Source organism: Opisthocomus hoazin, chromosome 9 (assembly GCF_030867145.1).
Source record: "Opisthocomus hoazin isolate bOpiHoa1 chromosome 9, bOpiHoa1.hap1, whole genome shotgun sequence".
Lineage (NCBI taxonomy): Eukaryota > Metazoa > Chordata > Aves > Opisthocomiformes > Opisthocomidae > Opisthocomus > Opisthocomus hoazin.
In genome coordinates this window covers 39,606,420-39,632,514 of record NC_134422.1, presented here as the reverse complement: position 1 = coordinate 39,632,514, position 26,095 = coordinate 39,606,420, and the positions used below count along the sequence as shown (strand labels likewise).

The 26,095-nt window shown below is 43.3% G+C and overlaps 1 protein-coding gene across 1 annotated transcript; it reads right to left on the bottom strand.

The window, feature by feature from the left end:
- Positions 1-4,619: 4,619 nt before the first annotated feature.
- Positions 4,620-24,592, bottom strand: ZC3H15 (zinc finger CCCH-type containing 15). Its single transcript, XM_075430784.1, has 10 exons — positions 24,400-24,592; positions 22,096-22,197; positions 13,093-13,204; positions 11,163-11,315; positions 9,971-10,062; positions 8,743-8,925; positions 7,909-8,055; positions 7,621-7,725; positions 7,271-7,397; positions 4,620-6,550 (listed from the first exon to the last, which is right to left on the bottom strand). Exons 1-10 carry the CDS (start codon positions 24,475-24,477, stop codon positions 6,357-6,359), a joined length of 1,293 nt encoding a protein of 430 aa, XP_075286899.1. The 5' UTR covers positions 24,478-24,592; the 3' UTR covers positions 4,620-6,356.
- Positions 24,593-26,095: the final 1,503 nt, after the last annotated feature.

The window sequence follows — 26,095 nt, the reverse complement described above, 5'->3', positions numbered from 1 at the left end:
GCAATTATTTCTGTACAGCAAGTACTGTGTAGACGGTAACTTTGTATTTCTGTGTGGAAGACGCTGTGCTGGACACAATATCCAGAACCGCTACTTGGAGCATACAGACTTTGTGTATTGACAAGACTGAAAAGCCCATGGTATAAGGCTCATACTACTGATACAGAGCACAGTTCTGACACCTACCAGCTTCTTACTCAAGGATAAAGCTCACCAAGGTGAGACAACAGCAGTTAAACTCCTTTTGATCCCTTATAGCTCATCCCCTCTTATCGTTTTGACTCTAGTCCGACAGACATTTGCAGAGATAACATCTTTGCTCTGTCCTTTCTGACCCGCTTTCCTAATCCTCCTTGTCTCTGTTTCATACACAAAAGCTTGGAGTGTTTAGGGCCATGACAAGACAGTGCTTTACTAAGCGAGTTGGTAGGGATTAGAGAGGTCAGTCCGAGAAGCCTCCCTTACGTAGTGTTTATACTCACAAGAGAGAAGACAACAGAAGAAAGTGATGAAAAGTGAAGATAAAAGGTTCCTTGACTAGAAACTTTGCTGTTACCAGAGTTTAAGGAGGCATTACATTGCAGCTATAGAATTGTTGAAGTGGAGGACAATTCATCTTTTTCTTAAGTAGTCTGCTGTTCCCAAACCCCAACAACTAAACTACTTGGCATCTCAGACGTTACTAAGATTGATAGAAAACACTGAGAGTTTGCAATGCACTCGTGCTATTACCTAGAGGCCAAACTACCGTAACGTCTCCGATCCAATCTTCACATGCGGTGTTCGGAGCACATGACTGACAGCCTCAGCGTCAGAAGGTAAACCGAGGAATGAAACATGAACAGGACAAAAGGTCTCCTAGAACAGCAAGCCTGCTAAAATTGATTCGAGGCCTGAGAAACGTAAGGTCTTAACTCATTTTCTACAACTACAAAAGATGCACTACACCCACGTTGTATGCGGGCAAGACAGTTTAATTCCAGCAGAGGTCCAAGGATGCAGCATCTGTAGAACACATTTTCCTAATGGCTGACTGTACAAAGAATAACCCCTTGCCTTGTGAGCCTTCTATAGTAATTTGCTCCTCTTGTCCTTTCAGGAAGGCTTCTAACTCTTTCCATGCATTTTGTATAGCTTTTTGAGTGGGCTTTTTTTAAAGGAAAACTGTGATGCTTTCTTTTCCATTGTATCTTGCTTTAATTTAGAAGCCCATACCATTTTTTTAATTCTGATCGAGTGTACTGTATGAACATCTCCAGTTTTAAGCCAGCCTTGCTCAAATTTATGCCCAAATGTATTACACACTATTTCCAATCACAGATGTGAAAAAGGTACTACTTCTGAGGTCTCTTTCCCTAAATACACATGAAACTGCTATTTTATGATCAAAAGAACTGATTATTTTTGCCGTTCGTTTCAATAATGTGGTCTGAAGGAGCCTAGTGTGGCCACATATTAGGGCTGTAACATCATAAATGAATAAAACATCTTGGCCTTATTACTAACACCAGCAACAGCCACTCTCTGTAAAAAGACAGAGCATCTATTCAAACGGGAGAACGAAAAGTGACAGATTAAGCCAAGGTCACTTCGGAGCCTCTAATACGAGCATGAGGGGAAGAGAGAAGGGTCATTTGCAGACATCTCTGCAAAAGCACTTAGTGTCATCATAGCTACATAAAACATATCCGGTACATAACCGCCAACAACAAATATTTGCTTCATTAAAGATTTTGCTGATTAAGGTCCATTTGTAGCAAATAATCAAGCACCTTAAGAGAAAAAGTTTCTAATTTTGTAAAAAAATCCAAACCAAACCACACATTTCTAGCGCTGGAGCACATCAAGAGATTGCGTTCTTCACAACTGAAATACATCAACTCCTTTTTTCCTATCTGCTTTCTCTACTTGGCATCGAGTCAAAGCAAAGGAAGGCATAGGATAGCACTTCCTCCAAGTATTTTTCCCTAGAGATCTAATAATACCAGCTACTTGGAGCCATGCTCAAAACAAGATGTAGTGGAGCTGTAGGGTTTCCAAAAGATGCTAAAAATGTAGAGGGATTCAAGGGAGAAAAACAGGGAACGTGCTTGGAAGAGAAATCCACCACGGCCTACCACCAGTAGAGGAAATCTTCCAGATTAAAGACAGTTGGAAGCTATGTACGACAAGCACTCCTGAGAAATACATGGGCTTGTCCTCATGTGTCTGGTGTTCAGAGTACGACAAGTGGTCTCTTGGTCCAACACAGTGTGGCCGCTGTTAATTTTTCTTTTTGCGGTTCCTCTGGCCCCCCCAGATCTCATTTTTCCAATTCTCTTCCTATTCTTACTGATGTTATTCAGGGCTATTTCTCCCGAGATACTGCAGATCAATATATATAAGGAGGTATTTGCATATCAGAGCAATCTCATTCTCTCAGCTCGGGGCCGTCAATAGTTTCACTGTGAGGGAAACAGATCTAACTCGGTAAGATTTTTAGTTTAGTCACTTCATCACTCTACAGTTTCTGTAAGTTATTCAAAAGCAGCACATGGAACAAGAATAACAAACACTGTTTACGAAACTTCCAAGCATGTTATTTTGCAAGATATATAAGCTCACAAAATACTTCAGTGTGTGTTACTTATTATATTCAGGTAATTTTTAAAAAGGGGAGTAAACATTGCAAAATGAGTATAAATCAACATTCAGAACGTCCAAGACATACTTTGACACTTGTTATTCCATGCATCTGACTAAAGAACTGTGAGGGAAAAGTCATAAAAATACACTAATTTATATGTGTAAGTTTTCTGTACAATCTATTTGCTAAATAAACAAAATCTATTGTGACAATACTGAATTGCCAAGGTAAGTACCACTGCTTCATCCAAGGTTTATCAATAGTAAGACCTCCCGTTGATAAAAAGCAGTTAGGGAGTGTTGTCCATTAAGAAATGGCAACATTTCTGTTAAAATAAACAAAACCTAATAGATAATGTATTCTTTAAGGTCAGCCTTTACATTTAATTTTTTCCCAGGCCTTTATCAACAGTGTTTATTATAAAACAAGTAGGGAACTCCAAGTAACAAAGCAGTGGCAAGCAGAAAATTCTATCACACAGGTCTCAAAAAAAAACAAACCACACCTCAAAGAATTTCAAGCTAGGCAATTTAAGCAGTTCAAGCAGTTTTTGTGTGTGACCGAAATGGCATTTTAACATACATTGAAATTTAAAGCCAACAAATACTCTACTCCCACAACAGCAAACACCAGGAAGGAAAGGCATGGGTTTTTAAATTTTTTAAATTGGTTTTGTCCACACAGGTGCTGCGAAGGCAGAGTGCTACACTAGCACACGTCCTCAAGCAATGCTCAAGCCATAGCTACATTACACTTCTCATGTAGCACTCCTTTAGCTTAGGAGAAAAACCGGAGGAAGCAGAGAGTGGTGCAGGCTGCAAGGGACAGGAATGAGGTTTACGGCAGCTGTGTTCCATCCCCGGTTTCTGATCCTTTACATCCTGACCCCAACCTAGCGCGTGCCTCTTCCCGCTCCTGTAACAGTGAATTACCGTCTTTTCAGCCCCCACAAACCGAGCAGTCACTGAAGTGAAGATACCGCTCTTTTAGCGTTCAGATTATATCTCATTTTTTTCCTCAAGTGATTCACTCACTTCACACCAGACTCATTTCAGGAAACTGGCATCAACAGGAACAACTCGGTGGTAAGTTACATTCAGGTGGACTCCGTTCTACCACCGTGTTCCTCATTTCCAGAATATTAATAATTCATCCACCCTAAGTAAGGCCTTGGCATTCATTTTGAATTGAGCATGTATTGACTGAAACTCTGTGTCAGCTGCAAATTTAGGCTTCTAACTCACAAGATTAAGAACTTATAACAGGTTATATTAAATCCTACCTTCCAGCAGAAAGAAGAAAGCAGCATATTGCTACTAAGCCTTCAAGGTATGCCCGACGGTAACAGAGACTTCTGTACAAGAAGTCACCCTGCTTTTGTGGTTAGAAATCCAGACAGACCAACCAAGCCAAGAGCCTACAAGTCGTGCCATCAGGGGAAGTGCCCGAGTAAGCCGAGAGGAAAGGGTGAAAACCAAAAAGGGGCAGTGAACTATTGTTTCCTGACCACGTGAAGTCATCTGTCAGGAACTACTGCCTAGGAAAGTTAAGTTTTTCCTCAACTAACTTCCAGGTATTCAACATATTTAAATACTATGCAAGGCGAGTGCCCTAATGTTTAAATAGCACATGCATAAAGGAGTTAGGCACCACAGCTGAGGCCTTTAGACCCAAAAGAGCACGCACACACTCTCTCTGCCCATCTATCTCAGTGTTTCATTAGCCGAAATCAGCAATCTACCCTGTCCTTCCTCCACTGTAAAATGACAATATTTAACAACATTGACAGAATTGTGGCAGATTTAACCTATTTACTTCTTTAGCTTAGGAGAAAATCCAGAGGAAGAAGAGTGGTGCAGGCTGCAAGGGACAGGAATGAGGTTTACAGCAGATGTGTTCCGTCCCTGGTTTGTTTTGTGAAACAGAGCAGTATTACAGAAATCAGTATTATACACAATATACCAGCCTCCAAGACAAAGAGTATAGAAAGCCATTTTCATCCTTGATAATGATTAAATTACTTTTATTCCCATTTAAAATATACAACTTTGAAAAATTATGCATCATACATTCAAATATGAATTGCATTCTTAAGTGTCCTGACATCCAGGTATCCTATTGCTGGCCAGTATAATACAGTAATCTGTCAACAATGTTCCCTTATGGCCATAGGAGAAAAACCTCCATAAATAAGATATTTCTATCTGATATTGCAGCTTTTCCTTAAACACTTACATTTAGAGTCAATTTCAGTAGGCCTCTTTCTCCCAAACAGTGCTTCTTGTTCCTATAGGAAAAAACAAATTCCACAGAGATCCCAAAAAGGGCAAAAAATGTCCAACTCAGCTATTTTAGAAATAGCATTCAAGACAAGAGTCAGTTCAGCAGTGTCAGGAATAACCATTAAAGCTAATATCACCACCCAAAAGCAGTTCGAGAAAGCTCACTAACAAAGCCACGAATCATAATGGTCTTCAGTAATTTAAAAGCTTTAGAAAAATCGATACAAACAGTATCATTAGTGTGGCAATACCGCTGCAGACACTATTAGTAGTACTGCAAGGAAGCATAACCTACAGCCTCCTTGAAAGAGCACCACTACTGAGAAATCTTTATGGTAGGGATTCAGTCAATTTTTGAAAGGACACATTGACTTCATTTAAGCCTGACAGTAAGAGCAGGGTACACAACGCAGGGTACAACGCTGCTCTGCTTTACTACTGCCTAACTTGGTGCTATTTAGAGAACACCAAAACTATGACAGGCATTTTTTAGACCGTAACATCCCCGTGCTGCAGAGCTTCAAGTCTTCGCTAATATACAGAACACAGTGGGGAAAGAATGAGACTCAAATAGCCATGAGTGATATATAGCGTGTATTAAATCAGTTAATGGGTGGGTAGGAGATAAGAACAGTAGGGGAAAAGAGTCAGCTGCCAGTTTTACACTGCATAAGGAGTAGAAAAAAAATGTAATTGCTCTTAGCCCTAATTTAACTGAAGTCAACATCATCACTTCTGTATCTGGACTGGAGACAAAACTGTTTATCATTGCATTAGAAAATGAAGTTATTAACAGTTTGGTCTGATATCCTAACTTAACAGAGAAAAATCAACACAGGTATTTTAAAGTTGATAATTTTTATTTACAGTTTTGTTGGCAAAAGGCGGTGGGAAAGTTTAAAACACTTTAAACAGAGGGCACCGTATCGTATTGTAGGACGTATCAGTTCACAATCTTCAGTATCCAGCTGATCAAATAAAGCTAATCACCACTTAAAGAACCATAATCTGCATCGGCTCCATTAGTGTACACTGCCTAAAAACACTTCAGGCAGTTTCCAAATCAACACAATCACTAAGAAAAATGCTGTTCTGGTGAAGAACGTATACTTTGATTTTTATACTGTACCTGGTATCAAATTGCCCACTTACACTCGCATACCGGCAAAGCAGTTACACTTCCTACTTTTAGTTGAAAGTTATAATCTCATTAGCTGCAAATTCAGCTGTCAGGTAATTCTGAACTACTTTGAATATTTTACTGTGAGCATAGTCAAGATGGGAGTAGACGAGACTGAAGGAAAGTATTCCTGGTATATGATGTGCCCATCAGAATCAGCTGGGTAACCATAAACATCCTGTTTAAGAATTCTATTCAAAAAGGAGAAAAAACGTAGTCAGTTTTCACTTTGTCACATAGATTTAACTCCTCACTTGAGCTTTTTAATTCATTCTTCTAAATCGAGAGTGTTTAGTTCTTCTTCTAGTTCATCCAAGTCCTCTCCAGTAAAAAGATTTTCATCAACCGGAACTGCATCAATTACTCCATTTTCCAACTCCCCATCTCCGTCATTATCTTCCTCTAAATCATTTTGCTCACTGCTGTTTATATCACCACCAGAAGCTTCACTTAATTTATTATCTGAAAACAAAAATAATTCTTACACATTTCAGTGTCACAAGTTTCTTAATCAGTAATTCACAATCCTACTAAACAGACTGTAAAGTTTCGAAGCTATAAAGAAGTTACTTAATTTGAAATTTTCATAGACTTACATTGGTTAAATTGCATGTACCTGATTAATATGCAGGTTTGTATCATCAATTATTAAACCAGCTTGAAAAACGTAACTCAAACTCCCAACTCCTCCACCTCCTATTGTAACTGGGTCAAACTTTATGACCTGCTCCTACTCAGTGTCTGCACTCAAAGATTAGGGCGTGCATTCCACAAGTGCACCAAGACCAAGACTTTGCTCTTAGAAATTACAGGCTATCTTAAGCTAGCTAGAAAATACGAATAAAAGCTTGGATTTGTGTTAGTACTATTCATTCAATCATTTACTACATCTGAAAAAAAAAAAAAAAGAAGCTACTAAAACAAACATCTTAAGGATTTACCTGAAGTGGCCATAAACACTACCTTTTATTTAAACTTGAATTTAAGAAAATATCAAGTACATAGTATTGACTACAAGCTTTCTCTTTAGTAACTACATGCATCATTGATAGTAATTCTACTGCCCCACCCTTTTTAAACAAATACTTCTTTTCAGCAGATCAATAATTCATTTCTATCTGCCTTTTAGGAAGCTCTTAACAATTCAACGCCGTATTAGGGATGCCTACATAATGAACTTACCATCTTTTTCTACTGAAGTGTATGTGCTGAATCGCTCAGGACTAGCCACAGTAATACCAGTCTCATCTACAGCCTTTGGGACATACAGGTTCAAATCTACATCATTTATGCACACAGGGTCTTCCATCTGAAAAATAAACCAAGATGCTCTGCACCGTTCCCATTTCTGCACAATTTCTACAAGATGTTCTTAATCTTCCTTTTAACATCAAAATTTTGACAAAATATACTCTGTGGCAGTGTTAAATTAAGAACCGAGCTTATTAATTGCCCTGTAAGGGCTCTCAAATTAAAAGTTTTCAAGCTTAAATGTAACTTGAAATATTATTCGAGTTAACACTGTTCTTTACCTCGTCATCTTCTCCCGTTCCTTGAATATAATGGGTGTCATCTGCTTCTTCATCATCTGCATCAACCAGCTCTGGTCGGAACTCAAATACTTCACGTCCACTAATCTATTCACAGAAAAAGAAGCCTTAATTCATCACTTGATACGATTCATACTGCTGTTAAAAAAAAAAAAAGAAAAAAGAAAAAAGAAAAAAAGAAAAACGGAAAACAGTTCCAGGCCAGCTACTTTCTCACAAAAACTTATTTATTCTTTCTTCTTACATTAAGAATTGGAGTGTAGAACCTACCACCAATGCTTTGCCAGCTTTGAAATCTGCTTTCCTCCTCTCCATATCTTGCTCAGCCTTATCAATTTTTTCTTGTCTTTTCCTTCTCTTCCAGGCAATAAAACACTCTAGAGTAATTTTGGTAACATTTGGTCCTAAGGCAGCACGCTGTCAAGTAGAGAGACTGATTAAAGCTAGAAATTGTTTCCAAAGACTACAGCAAATTAGAGATTTAATTACTCTCTTCCAGGAACTAATTGAAAACATTTCTTTCCAATTCCTTCTCCACTCTCACCACTGTTAAACATGCCCCATCAACTCCAAGTTTGACTCAACAGACAGTTTTCCAGTTAGTAAGATAAGCTGACATGAAAGTTAACAGGAGAAGTGGCAGAGCCAAGAAGCCAACAGTAATAGCTCAGGTTCTCCTCGAATTGACACTGCCAGGCAACGGTGACAGCCATCAGCAGAGCAGCAATGTTAACGCCTTCAGAAGGCCCCGTTCTCTTGGTGTTGCTTTCTCATTACAGAGGTACATGAGAACTAAGGAGACAGTGAGCTGGGGATGAGAAAGCCCCATAGAAACAGTTGTAATAAAGGAAAAATAGCAGCAAGAAATAGAAGCCCCCTAAAAAGGATTAGCAACATCTGCACTAAGTATACAGCTATAGTTTAATCTACTCACTACGCAACAGTTTCTAAACAAAAGCATGAATCAAACACATCCTTTGCCCTAGCTCATGCAGTTATAAAAACATTTTATACTCTAATTATTAATCTGGAAGTTATTTACAACTGTCTCTTCAGAGTAACGAAAACAAATACCACCAAAAGGTACCTGTCTGACCACTTTACCTCTTTTTCTATAAGATCTTCTAAAGATATTTCATCTTGCTTTTCCTCCTTCTTTTTGTCTTTTTTTAATACAAAACCTGGAGGGAGAGCATGGCGATACATGCAGTTGTCTCCTCCACCCGGACAGACCCAAAACCATCCATATTTGTTGTTTTCAATAGCATCAAGGAAATATTTGCAGACCTGTATAAAACAATCATTGTTAGCACTGCATTCTCTTCTCATCCCCAGCAATTAACTCCACACATATAGCTACTACATGTCAGAAGTGATTCAAAGCCAGCTGTGCTCAAAACAGAAGAAACATGAAATGCATCGCTACTAGAAGTGCAACTAATTATCTGTAACTCACATAGCCATCTTTTTCCCCTTAACATAATTCCAGTTAAAAAGATGGGATGGCTCAGCAGGCTGGCAGCTGTGTACTACTGCAAACCCAGCTGCACATGTGAGAGCATGCCGATGGGCTTTCTCTTCCCCCTCACCAACATCCATGCAGCTCTCATCAAAATAAATACAATCTTCCTCAGACATTAAACCTGCCAGCTCACGATCCCGAGGTCAAGATGCCACTCTGGAACTTCTAACAAGCAATTTGTAGTTCACACTTAGCCATATCAAAGTTTAACTTTCGCAATTTTAAGCAGTATCATACAATATTTAGTTATTTGGTATTGAAAGCAAGGTGAAGTAGTTCTGAAAAATGAAAAAGGATTAAGATACTACACCATTTAGTGCACAAACTAAAGAATATTCTTGAAGTTAGAGGTCAGGAACTAGAAATGACTCTCCATCAGTAAATTTCAGCTTAATAGGACCAAATTTACACTTTTATGCTTACATGTCACCCAGTACATAAACACGCCAATATATCTGGCAGTTGCTGGAACAAGATGACAGACCTAACTAACCACAATACTTGAATCTTCTAAGCAAGTAGGATGCATTAAATATATTACTGATTCCTTTAGCATTTTTGTTTTGAAAGCACTTCATCTACTATCCATTCATATTTTGCATGAGAAAATACCTTAGGATGACTGAAAGAGCTTTGGAGTAGGTTTTTTTTTTTTAGAATACATCATTAGAAATACTATCAGCCCAACCGTATACTCAGAATATTGTTATAACATTCCATTCAAAACCTTTAGATAATGACAACCATATCTAACACCAGTCTGTAGTTAACTCTCTCTACTACAGTTCAATCAAAAAAAAAAAGACATACTATTTGAGTTTTGGGTTTTTTCTTTTCCGCCTCACCATGCTTCTTGTTCACCACTTCTTCCAGCTTCTTCTCATCCCAGTTATCCATTGTATCTAGAGAAAGTTAACAGATGGATTCACAAAAATTCCAAAGACTACAACAATGCTGTCAAGTTGCTTTACTCCCTAATAACAGTTTTAATATGCAAATCTTACATTTTAGTCAGTTTATAGAATAGAAAATAAACTCAGATTTTTAAAATAAAGTTTTCAAACTCTCCTATGCTGCTCACAAGACAGTTTCTTCAAAAGCCTTAGAAATTTCTACTTTGACATGCATGAAGTGTGTTTCAGCTAAAGACTAAAAAAATGATCATTCCGTCTGTGCACTACGGAGCACGGACAAGGGAAAAGAAGAAAAGGAAGATGACCGAATAAGAGAGAAGGCTGGAGGCTAATGTCCAGAAATACAGACAATAGAACTTGAGGATTGAAGAGAGATATTTTCAGTGTTAAACTTGAAAGAAGGTGCCATCAAAAGAAGCAAGACCACCAATGGTAACAACAGCAGTCAATCTACGTGATCCTATCATACTAATTTATGACGACACAGGCTAAAGCTCAAATAAAGACCGAGACATGATTAATTGTGGAAAAAGAAAGTAAATTATTTTGCCTATTAAATCTCTAACCTTGGCTAAGTAAAAGTAAACTCCAGAGTAGTTAGCCAACAAACGATTTGGGGAAGGGAGATGAAGTCACAGAAAGGGTTCCAAAGTATCCTGAATTCTAGAACTGTACACATTTGGGCAAACACCAGTAGTAGTTCTGGAAGGCAACTATGGCTGCTCATTGCACTTCCTCCTTCCGCATGTTTGTTTTAGCAAACTTTGTAGAAACTAGCAACCATAAGAAAGACCAAATACTGTACAATTTGCTACTTGTGTCACATAATATACTACACAGCAGAATTAAAAAACCACCACCCAGTATCACCAGGTCGTACTTCTTGATCTAAATAAGGTCTAACGAATACTTGTGAGCACACTTCTTAAAGTAAGTTTCACTGTTGTTCATAGTTCTGGCCACTGACCAGGCTCTTCAGGACCACAACCTAAACTCAGGATCATAACCTAATCAACACAAGACGACCCTTAAAAAATCCAGTTTCAGAACTGGAATAGCTCAGCAGTCATTTTCTAGAAGTGCTGTACCTTTTTCAAGGTCCTCATCTCTTGCATCAATATAGACACTTCGTTTTTCACACTTTCTTTCCAAGGACAAATCGTGAGAAAACTTGCACTTGTCTCCTTTAGTGCATTGGCCTTGCTTGAAGAAAGCACAAACTACAGATTTGGGGTCAGCACCTGAGTGAAGAAAGTTTTTATATTTTAATACTGTTTTTAAGCAAAACACAAAACTGGAGCAATAGCTGCATATTATAAGTTCTGAGTACAACATCTAGCATCATACAATCTTTAGAATCTGTAAAGCACGAAAACATGTTTTAAAGAGTGAAAGTTGTTTAATATGAAGTTCATTACAAGTAACCACTCCATGTCCTGAATGTGTCATACTTACTTCATACAGCATGGTATTTGCACTAAGTATCCAAGTTGGCACTTGACTATTGAAAGAAAGACAGTGTGCCTGAGTGACTTATTCATTCATATAACACAATACATACGAAATATCACTCTGTGCAACTTCTTCCCTAAACAAAAAGCAATTTTTGCTTCTAACAAGCAGTAAAGCATGTTCTGGATGTCAGCCTTTCCTTAATAAATCAACAACACGCTAGAAAAAATTACAAGAATCTAACCTGCACTCATTCAGACAACTTACTTAATTTAAAAATAGAAACAAAATGGCTGCTCATAGCCCCTAAAATAAGCGACTGCTGTTACAGTATGAACTACTCCATCAACTTTACTACACTTTAAGTAAATACCATCCCACTAAAGGAATTGTTTCACCATTAGGAGGTGAGAAACGAAATGAAAGCAGGTAGAAACCTATTTATGAGACACAGCTAAAGCAGAAATGCTTCACTTAGAATACTCATTAAGTGCTCCTGTAGGATATTAAGCTCGAATTTTTTATTTATTTTGATTTTAAGCTTGGTGCAAGTCACCAGTGACTACAGTGTGTACAGCACGTACAGCAACACCTGTTTAAAGTCTTAACTAAAAACTTAGTTTTTAAAATGCTGAGTGGATCCCTAAAAGAACTTCAGGTAATATAGCTCTCCTTGTTGGCAATCTCAATAGAAAGCCAAAGATTTAATTAGGATATATTAGTCTTCTGAGTAAGTCAAGAGCTACTTTAATTGGAGAAAGCCGACGACTGTAAATGATAAATGGAAAACTGGTTTTGGCTGCTGCTAAGTGACACAATGAACAAATAGCAGGTTTGCTGTAAAGACATCCATGGAAATCACACTTCTTCAGTCAAAAATTATGTACATGATTTCACTAGTTCCAGAAGATTAAAAAAGCCAGAGCTGATAACATTAATTAATTCCCAAAAGTATGATTTTCATTTTTCTTCTCCCACTCGGCAGCCAATTGTAGAGTTTCCTCGAAGTATCAAACACTCTTAAATTTATATTTTATCACAAAACTAGTTTGTTCCATAACCGAGTTCAAATAAGACCACGCTTCTGAAACCAAGTCCCACTGTTAACTGTGAGGTGGGGCAGAAGTACTTGGAAATTTTTTTCTGCCACAATTTGAATATGAATTTTCTGTGAAGACAATAGTTACCCTATTACAGTCCTTGTAAAGCCTGGATGTTCATGTTTCCCTAGGGAGACAGGTTGCTTTAACCAAACACCATCACACACAGACAGAAAAAATCACGCCACCGATCCAGAAGCATCTCATTAACGACCCTGAATACAGCAAAATATCTATAGGTGCCCTGTCAATATCAATGGAGCTTTTGATATTCTAATGATCTAGTAACCCCAGACGAATCCTTAAAAGCCAAATCGTTACTGACAAACTACTTGGTACACTAGATAGAGAAGGAAACAGACGTAGCTACTTGACTAAAAAATGAACTGGCATTTTTGAAGGGTTGTTTTACCTGAGGTATATGTATGAATAAGAACACAGATGAAGAGAATTCAGTTACTCATACCTTTGCTAATTTTCTGTGCAGCAACCACAGGCTTGAAGAGTTCATTTAATTCTTGTAATTCTTTTTTCTTATCTTCTTTTTTTAATTTCTTCTCGCTTTCTGTTTGAGCGGCCTATAATGACCCCAAATTTGATGCTATTAATATATAATTAGAATGACATAACTCACTTCACATTAACTGCACATTAAAATACCAAATCATTTCAAATCAGTTTATAAGAGGAGAAAGGAAAGAACCTGCGACTTCTGAATGTCTCGGAATTCCTGCCCTTGCCCGAATGGCCAGTGCCATCTAGTGGCACTGACCTTTCCCACAGAAGAGATTTCAGATGCAGTTTGTCAGACATGCAAGATGCTGGTAGGTACCATTAGATGACACCGTTACCTCTATTCAGCCTTTACAGGCTAAGAAGTCAAGTGAACGATATGGAGACAGAGGTGAGAAAAAGTTAATTCTCTTTTGTGATACACTGCAGTTACTTCAAGATCTGCGCAAAAAGCTGTAGGTGATTTAGTCCCCTACAGGCTGCTCTGTACTTTCTCTTCATGGGTACCAGTAACACTTCAGGAAAGCTGTCTGTGGAAGTTAGGAACTGCTTTTAAGAACACTTTTTTGTCTGAATTTATATCAATTCATAGAGAACCAGTGGTTTATAAGAACAAATATTTTACGGGTACTAGGGCCAAGGTCTGAAAAACAAGATCACTGTCTTCGTTTCGGCTGCCGCCGGCAACAAAAGCGCCACGCGGCCGCCCCTCCCCCTGCCGGCGTGCGGAGGAGAATGAAAAGAAAGAGGCAGAAACCGGTGGGTCGGGATAAGGGCAGTTTAACAGAACAGCAAACAGAGGGAAACAGGAACAACAACGATACAGATAAGGAGAAAACACGACAAAAACAGACCCGCTCTCTCGGACCGCACGGGCGCCGCACGCTCCCAAGCCGCGAGAGCATTCCCGCCACGCCGCCCCCCCCACCGGAACCCAGCCTGACGGCACATAGTATGGAATACCGGGCTCTGTTTGGGTAGGTGGGGTCAGCCCCCACCCCCCGGCTGTGCCCCTTCCTGGAGTCCGGTGAAAATTAACCCTGTCCTGGCCAAACCCAGGACATTATCCACCCCTTATTCCATACCATCTACGTCATGTCCAGGTCCCCCATTGTCCAGTTGATCACCACCACTTCTCCTGTCTCCAGATATCATTCCTTTAGTCTATGGATCATCACTCTAAAGAGTCCGTTGAGTTCATTTAATCCATGACTTCAGGCTCCATCTGTCGTTACGGTCTTCCGTGGCAGGGGAGGTGATGTGTGGTGGTGGGCGGTCACTTGCTGCATCCGGAGCTCACGGCTGATGTATCTGTTGCGGCCCGTGCCCACAGTCTGCAGGAGATGTTGATCTTGATGAAGTTGCTGGATGCCAGTTGTTGAAAACCAGGTCCAGTTCCATCATTGCTGTGCTCTGCTAGGTTTTCATCGAGAAAAGTCCATCCTTCTTTAATCTGGACGATTCTTACTATGCTACTACTGGTATAGCATATAACAATTATAACAGTGATAACAGACAGTGACAGGGTTATTTAACAATTAACTTTGTACAATTTATTTATGGACTATTCTCACCCAAAATCAAATCCCCAGGAGGTACACATCGGACTTCCCCATCCTTCCGCATTACCCACCAGGTACACCCAGGTCCTTGAGCAAAAGCAATCCCCCGGACGGGCTTGCCTTTGCCCGAGGCAGGACTAACCCAAACCGTCTTCCCTAACATGTTCCGCATGTGCACTACAGGGACTTTATCCCCTTCTACGGGGCGCTGAGGTTTTGACTGGGCAGGACCAGCCCGGTTGGTGGACCCTCTGGTGTTCACCAACCAGGTGGCCTTTGCTAAATGGGTATCCCAATTTTTGAAAGTCCCACCCCCCATTGCCCTCAAAGTGGTTTTTAGCAGCCCATTGTAACGTTCAATCTTTCCAGAGGCTGGTGCATGGTAGGGGATGTGATACACCCACTCGATACCATGTTCTTTGGCCCAGGTGTCTATGAGGCTGTTGCGAAAGTGAGTCCCGTTGTGCGACTCGATTCTCTCGGGAGTGCCATGTCGCCACAGGACTTGTTTTTCCAGGCCCAGGATGGTATTCGGGGCGGTAGCATGGGGCACAGGGTAGGTTTCCAGCCATCCGGTGGTGGCCTCCACCATTGTGAGCACATAGCGCTTGCCTTGGCGGGTTTGTGGCAGTGTGATGTAGTCAATCTGCCAAGCCTCCCCATATTTATATTTTAGCCATCGTCCTCCATACCACTGAGGCTTTACCCGCTTGGCTTGCTTGATTGCAGCGCATGTCTCACATTCATGGATAACCTGTGCGATAGTGTCCATGGTCAAGTCCACCCCTCGGTCACGAGCCCGTCGGTATGTCGCGTCTCTTCCTTGGTGGCCCGAGGTGTCATGGGCCCACCGAGCTATAAAGAGTTCACCCTTATGTTGCCAGTCCAGATCCACCTGAGCCACTTCAATCTTAGCAGCCTGATCTACCTGGTGGTTGTTTTGATGTTCTTCAGTGGCCCGACTCTTAGGGACGTGGGCGTCCACGTGACGGACTTTTACAGCCAACTGCTCTAGCCGGGCAGCAATATCTTGCCACAATGGGGCAGCCCAGATAGGTTCGCCTCTGCGCTGCCAGTTATTCTTCTTCCACTGCTGCAGCCACCCCCACAAGGCATTGGCCACCATCCAAGAGTCAGTGTAAAGATAGAGCACGGGCCACTTCTCTCGACTGGCAATGTCTAAAGCCAGCTGGATGGCTTTCACCTCTGCAAACTGGCTGGACTCACCTTCTCCCTCGGCAGTTTCCGCGACTTGTCGTGTAGGGCTCCATACAGCAGCCTTCCACCTCCGCTGCTTCCCCACAATGCGACAGGACCCATCCGTGAACAGGGCATACTGTTTCTCATCTTCTGGCAGCTGGTTATACAGTGGGGCCTCTTCAGCACGTGTCACCTCCTCCTCTGGCGATGCTCCAAAATCTTTGCCTTCTGGCCAGTCCATGATTACCTCCAGAATTCCTGGGCGACTGCGGTTTCCCATTCGGGCGTGCTGGGTGATCAGAGCGACCCACTTACTCCACATAGCATCGGTGGCATGATGTGTAGAGGGGACCCTCTCTTTGAACATCCAGCCCAGGACCGGCAATCGTGGTGCTAGGAGGAGCTGTGCTTCAATGCCGATCACTTCTGAAGCGGCTCGAACGCCTTCATATGCTGCCAGAATCTCTTTTTCAGTGGGAGTATAGCGGGCCTCGGATCCTTTGTATCCCCGGCTCCAGAACCCCAGGGGTCGACCTCGAGTCTCCCCTGGTGCTTTCTGCCAGAGACTCCAGGTTGGGCCATTCTCCCCGGCTGCGGTGTAGAGCACGTTTTTAACCTCTTGCCCTGACCGGACTGGACCAAGGGCTACGGCATGAACTATCTCCCGTTTAATATGCTCAAATGCCTGTCGTTGCTCAGGGCCCCATTCAAAATCATTCTTCTTCCAGGTCACGTGGTACAGAGGACTTACAATCTGGCTGTAATTTGGGATGTGCATCCTCCAAAAACCCACAACACCCAGGAAGGCCTGTGCTTCCTTTTTGCTGGTGGGTGGAGACATAGCTGCTATTTTGTTGATGACATCCATTGGGATTTGACGGCGCCCATCCTGCCATTTTATCCCCAAAAACTGGATCTCTTGCGCAGGTCCCTTGACTTTACTTCGCTTAATGGCGAAACCGGCTTTCAGAAGGATCTGAACTATTTTCTCCCCTTTCTCGAAAACCTCCTCCGTGGTGTCACCCCATACAATGATGTCGTCGATGTACTGCAGATGTTCTGGGGCTTCACCCTTTTCCAGTGCAGTCTGGATTAGTCCATGGCAAATGGTGGGACTGTGTTTCCACCCCTGGGGCAGTCGATTCCAGGTGTACTGGATGCCCCTCCAGGTGAAAGCAAACTGTGGCCTGCACTCTGCTGCCAAAGGGATGGAGAAGAATGCATTAGCGATGTCAACTGTAGCGTACCACCTGGCTGCCTTTGACTCCAGCTGATATTGAAGTTCTAGCATGTCTGGCACGGCAGCACTCAGCGGTGGTGTGACTTCATTCAGGCCACGGTAGTCTATTGTCAGTCTCCACTCTCCAGTAGACTTTCTCACTGGCCATATGGGACTATTAAAGGGTGAGCGAGTTTTGCTGATCACTCCTTGACTCTCTAGCTGGCGGATCAGCTGATGAATGGGGAGAAGGGAGTCTCGGTTGGTACGATACTGTCGCCGGTGCACCGTTGTGGTCGCGATTGGCACCTGTTGTTCTTCAACCCTCAGCAACCCCACAACGGAAGGATCCTCCGAGAGACCAGGCAAAATGGACAGCTGTTTAATTTCTTCCGTCTCCACAGCAGCTATGCCAAAAGCCCACCGATACCCCTTTGGGTCCTTGAAATAGCCTCTCCTAAGATAGTCTATGCCAAGGATGCACGGAGCCTCGGGGCCAGTTACAATGGGGTGCTTCTGCCAGTCCTGCCCAGTGAGGCTCACTTCAGCCTCCAGTACACTCAGCTCTTGGGACCCCCCTGTCACTCCCGAAATGCAAATGGACTCTGACCCTTTGAACTCTGATGGCATTAAAGTACACTGTGCACCAGTGTCCACTAGAGCTTTATACTCTTGTGGATCTGACGTGCCAGGCCACCGAATCCACACCGTCCAATAGACACGGTTGTCCCTTTCCTCCACCTGGCTGGAGGCAGGGCCCCTCTAATCCTCGTCAGAGAATTTGCTGCTCACCTGCTGTAAAAATGACTTGGAGGTCCACTCCAGAGGATCGGAATCAAGGTCAAACTGTCTACCTGGTCTGGAGAGCTGGCTTCTGGAAACTGGAGCGGCATTTTTCCTAACAGAATCCCCTTTTGTGATTGTTTTACCTCGCAACTCACGCACTCGTGCCTCTAGACTTGAGGTGGGTTTTCCATCCCACTTCCTCATGTCCTCTCCGTGGTCACGCAGGTAAAACCACAGGGTGCCCCGTGGTGTGTAGCCTCTGTATTCCCTCTCCTGAGCAGGGAAACGCTTGCCCCTAATAGCTGAGACACTGGCCCGTACAGGTGGGAAGTAGGACCTACTCTCTTTCATTTGTTGGGCCAGTTTCTCCACAGCTGAGACAAGGGAGGAAGAGAGACTTTCCTCATATTGCCGGAGTCTGACAGCCACCTCATCCACTGTTGGTGCGTCTTTACCTTTCCAGTTTACGACTGCCAGTGAGTTGGCATATGAGGAGGGTGCGCTCCACACAAACTTCCTCCACATGGATTGTGAGCACTGGAGTTCATCTGGGTCTGTGGGTACCTGCTCATCGTCTGTGTCACAGTAAACCAGCTCCCGCACAGCTAATTCCCTCACGTACTGAATACCCCTTTCCATATTGGTCCACTTGCCAGGATAGCATACAAAATCGTCACTGAAGGGGTACCTCTCCCTCACACCTGACAGAAGTCTCCTCCAGAGGCTGAGGATTTGTTCCTTCTTCCCAATGGCTTTGTCAATGCCCCATCCCTGGCCAGGGATCCCAGCTGCTTGGCTTCCTTGCCCTCTAATTCCAAGCTGCTGGCCCCGTTATCCCAGCACCGCAGCAGCCAGGTGGCAATGTGCTCGCCTGGGTGGCGGCTGAAATCTTTCCGCATGTCTCGCAGCTCGCCCAGGGACAGGGACCGGGTGATGATCTCTGTCTCTATCTCCCGCGATGACCCTGGCTCATCGTCATCCCTCCCGGAGCGATCTGCTCTCTTTGCGTCTTTCTTTAGTTTTATGGGGGCGACTGCTACTGGCACAGGTTGGTCATTGGGCTCAGCCACGATGCCTGCAGCTGGAGATGGGGCTGGAGCAGCTGCCGTGCCTGCCAGGGAAACCGAGGCAGATCCTGCAGCTGTGGCAGCGGCGGTGCCAGTCGGGGGGGCTGTGACTGCCTGCTGGGTTGGAGGGGCTGCAGGGCCGGCTGGGGGGGCAGCGCCAGTCGCAGTGCCTGCCGCTTCGTTTCCCCCTCTTTCCCCTTTAAGGCACTGAACAGTGTTGAACAGGGCTCGGTAGGCGTGGGCCAGACCCCAGCACGTTGCTGTGATCTGTGTCTCTCTGGAGTTCCCAGGGTGGCAGCACACTTTTTGCAGATATTTTACCAGATTGTCCGGATCCTGTATTTCCTCAGGGGTGAGTTTAAAAAACACCGGAGGTGCCCACTGCCCTAGGTACTTGCCCATGCTGTGCCACACACCCAGCCACTCACAGCTATCCAGCCCCAGGGCAGGTCTCTGCATGATGTTCTTAACTACTTGCTTAACCCTAAACAAGACCCAAAACCCATTCAGCAGGCAGAACAAAAGGAGAGTGCTGGCCTGAGCTTTAGGACCAGCCTGAGGGAGAGAGGGGGGGCGAAAGAGTGGGGGAAGGTATCCCCTTCGGTTTTCCCCACAGACTGGGTTTGATTATTCACAAATTCTAAGACATAGGATCCGAGGTACGGAAATGACCACAGTGCCGCATGCAAATACAAGCCTAATTTCATGAACATTGACGTTATCATGTCATAAGTCGACATCATACAGTATAGCAAAATCATCACCCTGATCCTTTTCCCCAAGGTAATGAACAGCACCACAGGGAAAACACAGTGCAAGTACGGATTCAAAAACCACAGCCATCTGATCACAGACAGAAACATTTTTACCAGCGACTATTTAACTAACACAGAAAAATGCCTATAACAAATTTAACAATCTAAAAAAGCAGTTTTAACACCCGCTGCTCAGCCCTGCCGTTATCCCTGCCCCACACTTGGGCGCCAAATAAATGTCTTGGTTTCGGCTGCCGTCGGCAACGAAAGCGCCACACGGCCGCCCCTCCCCCCGCCGGCGTGCGGAGGAGAACGAAAAGAAAGAGGCAGAAACCGGTGGGTCGGGATAAGGGCAGTTTAACAGAACAGCAAACAGAAGGAAACAGGAACAACAACGATACAGATAAGGAGAAAACACGACAAAAACAGACCCGCTCTCTCGGACCGCACCGGTGCCGCATGCTCCCGAGCTGCAAGTGAGTTCCTGCCGCGCCGCGCTGCCCCCCCCACCGGAACCCAGCCTGACGGCACATGGTATGGAATACCGGGCTCTGTTTGGGCAGGTGGGGTCAGCCCCCACCCCCTGGCTGTGCCCCTTCCTGGAGTCCGGTGAAAATTAACCCTGTCCTGGCCAAACCCAGGACAATCACGTAGGAAAAGAAAAGTTTGTGCATAAGAACACCCCCAACCTGCGACTCTGCCTCACCTTTTTTGGATAAGCTAGAAACAGCCTGTATCTATACCAGAGTGGTAGGGAGGGATGAAGACAGATGAAGTAGGAGATGGGAGAAACATTATTAGATGATTTGGTTCTTATCCTTAAGGGAAGCTAGTGAGACTAACACCACAAATATGTGGGGCTCTATTGGTAAAATACAGTGTGAGATTAAAAAAGGAGCTTTGTTGTTATGGTGAACTTCACAAGAAAAGGCCAAATCGTTTTAAAAAGGAAGTGATCAATTTGGTCCACATACAGAACACTCAGTTCACATACCTAAAAGTCCACAAATCGTATTTTATACAGCATGCAGACCCACATGTCAACTACAAAAAGTAATACTTTAAGAACACTTTTGCTTCACCCTTGGGCTCGAAATGCATGAAGATGAAGCTTGCCTTTTTTTTTTTTTTAAAAAACAACCTTGACAACATTTCCATTTTTATCTCAAGAAACAACAATAATTGCTTTAAAGTGTTCTTTCGTTCTCTGGGACAGCCCTAACTGGAAACCATTTTACAGAGTACGAAAGTTAGAATCAGGTCTAAAAATTAGCTTCAGACATCCACCAGTCAATAGCTAAGAGCATTTGAGAAACAAATTATCTGAGGTTGGCTAACTTACATACTGGTATTCCATTAAATGCTACAGATTCAGGGATTTCATACAGGAATATGGAAAGAGCTGTCTGAGTAACACCAATGTTTTTGAAGTGACATCAAGCAGCCCTTTCCACTACAAGAAACGGTTAGATCTAATGACCTGAAGACCAACTTTAAAGGTAAAGTCATACTTGCCATTTCTTAGTTCACCCCTATGTTATGCAAGGAATTTAACATAAATTATGACATCATGAATTTAGCTTATGCAAATGTAATATTCTACAGGCTTATTCATAGAACAGGAAGCTGCACAAATACTTAGCAACTAGCTTCCCTAACACCGTAGGAGTAAGAGACCTGGCTCACTGCCATTATAAAAATATTTTCATGAAATCTGTGCTTTCTGACTAAGCATAACCTAAACACTGTACCTCAGCCACATCACATTTTACTTCCCGATACAAAAGAAGAGCAGAGTAGACGGTGGCTCAAAATTTCAGTTTGTTTGACCAGTTCACCAAATAGATGAAGACTTGTCTGGCTTTTTTCCATTTTAAATTATAATAAATACTTCTATAATGAGAACAAGCAGCACATATGGGCTTATACATTTTTTAATTTTCTGCCAATACCAATTTTAGTATTAATAACAAGTGCTCTTATTTTTAAATGGTTTGCTATTTTTTCGATTAGGTGGGAATCAAAGAGAAAAAAGAAAAAAGGAGAAAGAATATATAACTGCACTTTGCTGACAGCCAGTTTCTACAATTTACTTTCAGGTATACCTTGAACTCAATTACATTACTATCACAATACTGTGTAAAGAAACACACACCCTTATTAGCCGAGTTTAGGGCTTTTGATACAGAATTCTCAGCCAGACAAGCTTTGCAAAGAAGACTATCTAGTTAAATCTGTGCTAGTAACAATACATTAAGTGAGTAACATCTCAACTTTTTTCTGCTTCAGTATTATATGTCAATCTATACGTATAGTGAGAAATGAGTTCACTATACAGTTGGAAAACATTACAGATTAAATGCTTACCTGACGTGGATTTTGCTGACCAAATTTAACCTGGTGAGTCACAGCCTTGATAAATTTCTGTTGTTTTGCACCTTTTTTATTCTTCAGGCCAAATGTTTTGTCCTAAATCAAGAGATAAATACAGCCAAATTAACTGAAACTGTCCAACAGTCAGAACAAGTTTGTTACTGAAAAAAAAACCCAACCCAGACTTGCCACTCCTCTCAGGTTTTCCCTTAAACACAGACTACTTCTGCCAGCAACATAAGCAATCCAAGAAACAGTTAGACCACCCATACCATCTTCAAAATTTGCTTTTCGAAAGAACCTACTAAATGCTGCTTTCATGTGAGCTATTGCTTTTATCATCAGACCTACTTGTGTCCAAGCATTAGCATGAGCACATACACATGGTGTTTCGAAGCCCCTCAAGACAAAAGGACAAAATGTTTTTGGTGACTACCCAGGTAACATCCCAGGAAAATAAGACGACTGAATAGCCATAAATACTGCGGTTTTTTTCCCTCTATCTACCTGAAATCACTTGTTAATTTTACCTTCAAGTATTCATATATATATTATATATTTATGTTATGCAGATGAATATTGTCACATCTAACATATTTTTATTTTCAAATACTTTAAGCTTTTCAACTTCTAAGTGTACTAATTTGAAGTCTTTCCCCATGTCAAGTCCAGACAGGTGTTTGTACTTCCTAAACTCCACTGCAAGTAGTTTCTGTTTACTGCATGAACCAATTAACCCTCTACATCTCCAGTTTTATTGTTATAGGGAGGTTTCCATACCAAAACTATTAATAATTTCTTTTAAAAAAGACAGTCCATTTTCACACAAGATACCTGAAGCAGAAATTATTTTTTTAACAGAAGTACCTACATTAGAAGCTTATCCATGCCTTTCATTTGATACTATTTTTTTCCTTCCAGGAACAAGTAACAGATGTTTGGCCAGTGATAACACTTCAGTTCACACACACTTATGGAAACCCTAACAATCCAAAAAAAACATTATAAAAGATTTATAAAATAAACAGTTCCAAATTTCCAGTCACACTGTTTTCATTTACAACGTATCCTCTATCAACAGCAGCTAATCCTCTGCTACTTTATGCTAATTTGAAAAATATGCAATTCATCAAAATAATTAGTTGGGAAAGAAAATAGGTCATTCACACACTTGATTTCTGTGGCAAACGCCACATGAAACATACAATCTCTGTGTAACTGAATTTTGTAATAAATTGCTAATGACCAAAACAAATTTTTCCCCTTCTAGCTGCAGTGTTTTGTACTAAAAATCAGGATTTCCCTATGTTTCTGGATTCAGCAAGAACACCAGAAATTCTGAAGCCAACAGAGAGAACAACCAGTCTAGCCTAACGCTTCCAAAGAACGTCAAAACAATGTTCTGCAGTGCTAGATTTAAATGAACACTTGCATTACGTGGACATTCTGCTTAAAAGAGCTGAGCAGCTACTAACCTTCTTGCCAACAGATGCAAGCAAAAATTTATTTTTCTTTAACTGTGCTCTCTTTGTACTCTCAACACAGCTGTTTTATTGTATAGTGGAAGACTTGCACGACTATCCTAATAACTAATGCACACGCATACCTCTAGCAGGTTTTTTTAAAACTGGTTTTACCATAGAATTGAGCCTCAGAAACTTAAACAGAATGCGAGATGTTACTTACTAATCTTCAAATTATTCCGCATGCAATTTCTATGAAAGATTTACTAAACTGTTACTCTATGAAATGCCTCCTTGGCCACGTTGGTCAAATCGTACCAAAAAACCCAGCAACGCAAACCACATGCGTGCTTTAAACTCAGTGAGAAACGCAAACCTACACCTCGGAGAGCCGGACTGGGAAAGCAGAGCAACACACAGAACACAGAGACGGAGCAGAGAAAGGGGGAGAGAGAGGAAAAAAAAGAAAGAGGGCTCCCGGCAGCCCGAAGGGACCGCAGGCCAGAGAGCGCCGGGGCTGAGGACCAGACCCCCGGCTGAAGCGGCGCAGCTCCAAGGGCGGCCATCTGACAGGCCGGGAGGGGAACGGGCGCGTACCCCGCCGCCCGCCCCGAGCTTTCGGCTTTATGACCATTCCCTCGGCCCCTGCGGCGGAGGGGGCGGCCGGCAGGCCTGGCCCGCTCGCGGGCCCTCGGGGAAGCCGGCGGCCGCGCCCGTGCCCCCGCAGCCGGGGGGAGCAGGGTGGGAACCGCTCGCCTCTGAAGAGAAACGGCGGGCCCCGGGAGCAGGCCGCGGCGGGAGAGCGGCCCGTCCAGCGCGGCCCCGCTCGCCTCACCTCGATGATCTTCTCCTTCTTCTTCTGGTCCGCCTTCTTGCTGCCCCCCGCCGGCTGCTGCTGCTTCTTGGGGGGCATGGCGGGAGGGAAGGGCCGAGCGGCCTGGGCGCTGCCAAGGCCCCGGAGGCGGAGACGCGACCGACCCCGCTCGCAAGGCCGACGGCCGCGGGGGGCGCTGGGAAGGCAGCGCGCGAGGGCCCGGCGGCCTCCCGGCAGGCAGCGCGCGGCGGGGCGGTGGCCGGGCGCTCCGCGTGACGTCACGGCGGGGCGGGGCAGTTCCCCTGTGGCTCCTGGCGCGGCGGCGGTGGCCTGGCTGGCGGCAGGGCCTGGTCCCCTCCGGGCATCCTGCCCTGGCCTCTGCCGGCTCCGCGGCTGCCAGGAGGCGGTCGAGAAGGCAGCCCGGACGGCTGTGTCCCCCGCTGAGGCGGCTGGGTGGGGGACCGGCCCCCACCGTGGTGCTGCCTGGTCTTGGAGGGCATCCAGGTCTGCGTTGGCCTGTGTGGGATGTCTGTTTTCTGAGGATGCACTGGAGAACCTACAAGCGGGACGACCGAGCGCCAAGGAGGGAAACAGTCTCTCCCAGGCAACTTCGAGTCAAGTAATAAATAGAGCTGAAGTCAGCACCTGGCGCGGTCCTCTCCTTTTCCCCCCTCTGGAGTTCCACCTGACAAACACATCTTTAAAGGCTGCCTCCAAAAAACAACTGCCCTGCTGACCTCGGCGTTGGGTGCGCTGACACACGCTCGCTAGGGGTTAGCAGGAGAGAATTTGCTACTGCGACTGATAGAAGGGATCGTAGGAAACATGAAACTGCAACAAAGAAGCTTTAATATTTTCTAGTTGTTAGTATTTATGATTACAGTTTGTATTCCTGCATACATAGTGATCTAATGATGTAACTGTTATACCAATCCCCCTTTCTAATAGGGAATGTAGTGGATGAATGTAGATACACGTTATCACTTTAATTTGTTAGACAAATCATTGAAACAAAAGCAAGTCATAGTTCTCAGCGAATAATTGGAGTAACTGTAGGATAAGAGAGACTCCTAAATAATTCTACTCCAAACATCTCCACCTTGGGAGAGCAGATGTGCAGGACCATGAATATAGGGAGGCTACAAAGTGGCCGTAAGACTGTAACAAAGCAACCTTGAAGGACACTGTCTTTGTGATCTTAGAACTGAGTTTGCACACAAAGTGGTAAAGAGTACAAGCCTTCATCTGGAGAGCCCCGACGACCACCCGGGGATGCTAACAGACATGCATGAAAGACATTAACATATGCTAAATAATTATTGGAAAAGTCATGAATATGCTAAGTATTTCTTGGAAATGTAATGAATATGTATACTGTGATTGTATTTAGCCTGAAATGGAGGTGTGTTTGGCACGCACATTTGGAGATCCCCAGTGTGCCCAGCACGATAACAAAGGATACCTGCTTGGCAATATACATTGTACTGTACGGTTATTACCAGATCTTCAAATCACGATGAGCTCTGGTGTTTGAACATCAGCTACTCACTGCCCAGGGGAACCCTGCTGATAAACCGTCCCTTGTAAACAAGCAGTCTTTCTGCGTGCGGAAGGTGCGCTGTACTGTATGAGAAGTGGGTCGGGTTTGAGTGAAATGGTGGTAGTCTGCCTGAGGAAAGAGAAGATTTCCATTTATCCTCTTCATTTTCTTTCAGAG

Excerpts from the sequence above, each read along its gene's own strand:
- ZC3H15 (XM_075430784.1), bottom strand. The coding sequence starts at position 24,477 with ATGCCCCCCAAGAAGCAGCAGCAGCCGGCGGGGGGCAGCAAGAAGGCG. Across the intron at positions 22,198-24,399 it reads AGAAGGAGAAGATCATCGAG|GACAAAACATTTGGCCTGAA; the intron begins GTGAGGCGAGCG and ends CTCTTGATTTAG. Across the intron at positions 8,056-8,742 it reads AAGATCTTATAGAAAAAGAG|CGTGCTGCCTTAGGACCAAA; the intron begins GTAAAGTGGTCA and ends TCTACTTGACAG.